Here is a 4,463-nt window from a genome sequence, read left to right as displayed (position 1 = left end):
TAGGCAAGGATTGCGCGGCAGTCGGACGGGGAAAGCGGAGCGTGAGCGCACCGACCTGTGGGACAAGGCCGAGAGGTCTGCGCAGCCGATGCCCGGCTGCACCTCGGCCCGGGGCGCTTTCTCTCCGCGCGGAATTTTGGCATAGTGTCCAGCCCAGACGCTGGGGCTCCAAGAAGAGACGAAGCCTGTAGAAAGAGCGCGGAGCGGCGGCTTCAGGCCGGGGGAGCGCAAGGGCAAAGAGGTCAGGGAGGCGAGCTCAAGAGGAGAAGCGGAGGGGACAAAGAGGAGCGAGAGGAGCTGAGGGGAGCGAAGAAGCGCAGAGGGGCCATGAGCGCTGGCTCAAGAGGCGGCCCCAGCGGGCGCGAGTTCCGCCTGGCGGCGGTGGCTGCCACCAGGGCCGGCATCCCACGAGTCTGCATCCTTGCATCGGTCCGCGCCGGCATGCGGTGGGCTCTCAGAGATCGAGGCGCGAATGCAGCGCGCTGGTCTTGCTGTCGTGGTCCCAGTAAGAGCAATGCATCATGGCGAGCTCGGGCTGCCGGGCGCAGGCGAACTGCAGACCCGGCGCACTGGTGGGCGCGGGCGCCGGGGGCGCGGCGGTGGCTGGGCTGGCGGGGCTGAGCTGGCCTGGGGGCGGTGCAGTGGCCCCGTGGTGCGGTGGGGCCGGCGGGGGTGCGGCGGCTGCGTGCAGATGGTGCGCGTGCGGATGTGGATGAGGGTGCGGAGGTGGCGGGGGCGCGGCCGGCGGGCCTCCTAGGCCGTTGTACGAGTTCACTACGCCGGGGGGCAGCGCCATGCTCTGTACGCGTGAGTACGGCCCGTACGAGGCGGCCGGGCCCGCCAGCCCCTTGACCACAGCAGCGGCGCCAGGGCTGCCTGGACCCGCGGCCGCAGCCGCCGCTGCCGCAGCCGCTGCGGCCGCGGCCATCTGGCAGGAGGCGTAGGGCATGGGTGAAGGCGGCTGCGGGAGCGGCCAAGAGTTGTTGAGGAAGCCGGACTGCAGGTACTTGGGGGGTGCCAGGTAGCCGTAGCCGTCGGCCCCTGCGCCCGCCACGCCGCAGCCGCCCGCTGCGCCTCCGGCCCCGAAGAGCCCCTTGCCGGGCTGGAAGTGCGCGGGCGGCGGCCGGAAGGGCCGCTTCATGCGGCGGCGACGCCGGTAGTTGCCCTTCTCGAACATGTCCTCGCAGGCCGGGTCCAGCGTCCAGTAGTTGCCCTTGCGCTCGCCGCCGCCCTCGCGCGGCACCTTAATGAAGCACTCGTTGAGGCTGAGGTTGTGGCGGATGCTGTTTTGCCACCCCTTCTTGTTCTTCTCGTAGAACGGGAACTTGGCGATGATGTACTGGTAGATGCCGGACAGCGTGAGCCTCTTCTCGGCGCTCTCGCGGATTGCCATGGCGATGAGCGCCACGTACGAGTACGGGGGCTTCTGCGCCGGGTCGGGCTTCTCCGGGACTGTCCCACCGCCGCTCCCGCCGCCTTTGCCCGGGCTCGGCGGTGGCGCCTCCGGCTCCTTGACTGTGCGGCCGGTCTCCGGGGCCAGCAGGGCCCCCGCGGCGTCCTCGGGCTCAGGGTAGCTGGCCATCATGACAAAGCCGGCGAGCCGCTGCAGGGCCGCCCCTGCTCTCCTCTCTAGGCGCTGGCGCGGTGAAGTGTTGGGGCGCAGAAGTCCGCTCGAGGCCGAGTCTGAAACTTCTGGAGACTGCGGAGGCCTCTCGCTGCTCTCCTCTCTTCTTTCCCTCTTCTTTCCCTTCCCCTAGGGAGCGGCCAGCGGGAGTGGAGCTCAGCCTCTGGCCATGGGGAGTCCGCCCAACAGAGAGGGGCTCCGGCGCCGCCGCCCCTCCCCGCCCAAGCCAGTCCCCGCCTCGGTGGGTTTTCTTTTTTGCGCTCTTCCCCTCCCCCCACCCCCCGTTTCCCTAAGCACGACCCGCGTCTCCGGCGGAGCTGCCTCCTGCAGTCCCCAGTGTGCCCGGAGCCTCGCTCTGTTCTGATTCGTATGGGCTCCGCCGAGTTCCGCTTGCGTCAGGCGCCTTCGCCCCTATAGCGGGGCGGCCAGCCGCGCACGGGCGAGTTCATCTCCAAGTCACTTTTTGTAAACGCCTCGCACAGCCTGGACCGGCCTGCCCCCACTCGGCGAGCCGCGGGGACCCGGCCGACAGCCGGGCTCACGCTCTCACGAGCCCCTGATCTGCCGGTGCTTGCTCTGCGGACTGAGCCGGGAGATGCCGAGGGCTCCGGTGGGGTCCGCCCGTACCCGGCCCGTGCGCAGGGAGCTCGGGCTCCAGCGAGGAGAGGCGCTCCAAGCCTCCTCGCAGCTTTCAGGTGAAAGAAAACGACTCTTTTGCTCTGCCCTTTGCTGCTGTCTTGGGGCTAAACTTCTAGCTTGGCGCTGGGGGAGGGGCGAGCCGGCAAGGGGGCCGGACCGGGGTGGGGTGGGGAGAGCTGCTCTGGAGCTTTGGGAAAACCAGTCCAGAAACGCGTGTCACTGAACGAAGAAACCTCGGCCTGGCCTGTCCCTCGCGCTCTCAGAGCGAGTGGACCATGGTGGAGCTGAGGAGAGGATCACTGGGAAGAGAGGTCCAGGGGCGCCGGCTGAATCGCTTTGCCTTTCTCTGCGTTGGGAGAGGATCTAGGAACCAGGCCACTCTTCGGAATTCGGAATTCGCGTTGTAATTCTACAGGCTGGAGTGACGGTTGTGTGTGTGCTTAAACAACACCAAGTAGATGTCCCTCTGCTCTTGTGTGAACACAGGCGAGGATGTTGCTTGGGGCTTTGAGGAACTGTGTATGTGTGTGCACAGGTGTCACATGCGGAAATCATGGGGAGAGTCTGTCTCTGAGGCGGGTGAGATGCCAGCTGTCCAGGTGCACGTGTGCTGGTCAAAAACACAGGTATGCACATGTGCAAGGTGTAGTATTTGTATTTGTACGGTAAAACATATTCATACAGATATGTAATGATATATGTGTATCAAATATCAGAGTATGGTTGGTGGATATAGCACCTACTCTCTTTTCTTCTCTTCTATTCTCATTTTTCCTTTCTTTTCTTTCTTTCACAATTCTTTCGTGTCTCCTTTCTTCCCAGTGTATGTATTCTATCACAGCCTGGGAAGAAAAATAACATGCTGAGGGAGGAACTCATTCAGATCTCTCTCACGATGAGACATTTGTTCTAATCTTTTCTCCAAAGGCTCAAGGGTGAGTTCTCACCTCCCTTCAGCAGAAGTATGATCGGGACCCAGTTAGATTAGCACGTGCAGAGATTGTCTCAGGGAAAAATCAGTGCTGGCAAAAAAAACCCCTCAGGTGTGCCTTTTAACAGTGCCCTTTAACTTAGCCCTAACAAAAAGTCTACAGTCATAAAGTGTGAGAAAGTTGGCTGGTATTTTGAATCCTTAAGCACCAAACTCCTGGGTGCTGAGGAGGGGGGCCAGGATGCTTTGTGGAGAAGGTGGACTGAATGGTGGCCTGCAGGTGTGTGTTAGTGATTGGCATGTGTGGTGTGGCTGGCCCAATGCCTGTCACTACCTCTTCCTCCCAGGCTAAGCAGTCTCTGAGAAATTCTCCTGAAGCCTGAGGAGCCTTCAGTAACCTGTGGCTCCAGCATCCACAGGCCACCTTCATGTGCTGTCTGCTTCTCACCCCAGACTCTGATCTGCATTCTGAGGTGAAAGGAAGAGAGACAGGGTGATGGGGCTCGTTAGAATTCACCATCTTGAAGATGACTCTAGCGAGGTCAGCAGGGCAGCCCTGGCCTGGTCGCAAGGCTCTACTCACCTCAGTAAATACCCACCTCTACTCCTTATTGAAAATATCCCAAAGTAGCTTGGTTGTTTTTCTGGGCTGTCTCCCGCTGCTCCCAACATACACGGGGGCAAGCAGCACTTCTTCAAAGTCTCTGGGGCTGCTTCCTGAGCTGCAGTGCAGGTGTTTTTCTTCTTCCTTACTCTTAGCCCCATCAGTGCCCAGGCTATGGGTGGGAACGGTGAGTTATGTTTGGGGCTGCTGTGGATTGGCCCCACAGCCCACCCTCCCCCAGTGCCTGAGCAGGGGGATAAACAGCTGGGGCTTGCCCCATCCTGGTAAGGGCTGCTCTCTCCTTTTTTTCCTTGACCACCCAGGCTGGCTCTGTGCCTCTCTTCCTCTCTTTCTCACTCTCTCTCCCCTTCACAGGCATTTCCGCTGCTCAGCCCGGCAGCAGCCAGGTGTAACAGCATTGTTGTGTGTGTCATCACTTCCCTGAATTCCACACTCGGCTCTCTTTTCAGCTTTCAAGGAGCTTGTGTGTGTGTGTGTGTGTGTGTGTGTGTGTGTGTATGTGTGTGTAGGGGTGGGAGTAAAGGAAGGAGTTCCTTGAAAGGGTTTTCTGAGTGGAAAGAAGAGGAGTCCTGATCTTGCCAGATATTGATTTCTGACTGTCCTTTCGAGGAACAGAACCCCCAGCTCAGATAAAGAAGGAGATG

The 4,463-nt window shown here is 61.0% G+C and overlaps 1 protein-coding gene across 1 annotated transcript; it reads right to left on the bottom strand.

Moving 5' to 3' along the window:
- Positions 1 to 454: 454 nt before the first annotated feature.
- On the bottom strand, positions 455 to 1,585 carry FOXL2 (forkhead box L2). Its single transcript, XM_012749112.2, has one exon. It carries the CDS (start codon positions 1,583 to 1,585, stop codon positions 455 to 457), a length of 1,131 nt encoding a protein of 376 aa, XP_012604566.1.
- Between the last annotated feature and the right edge of the window lie 2,878 nt (positions 1,586 to 4,463).

The sequence above is a fragment of the Microcebus murinus genome, chromosome 1 (assembly GCF_040939455.1).
Source record: "Microcebus murinus isolate Inina chromosome 1, M.murinus_Inina_mat1.0, whole genome shotgun sequence".
Lineage (NCBI taxonomy): Eukaryota > Metazoa > Chordata > Mammalia > Primates > Cheirogaleidae > Microcebus > Microcebus murinus.
This window is presented reverse-complemented; position numbering and strand designations above follow the sequence as displayed.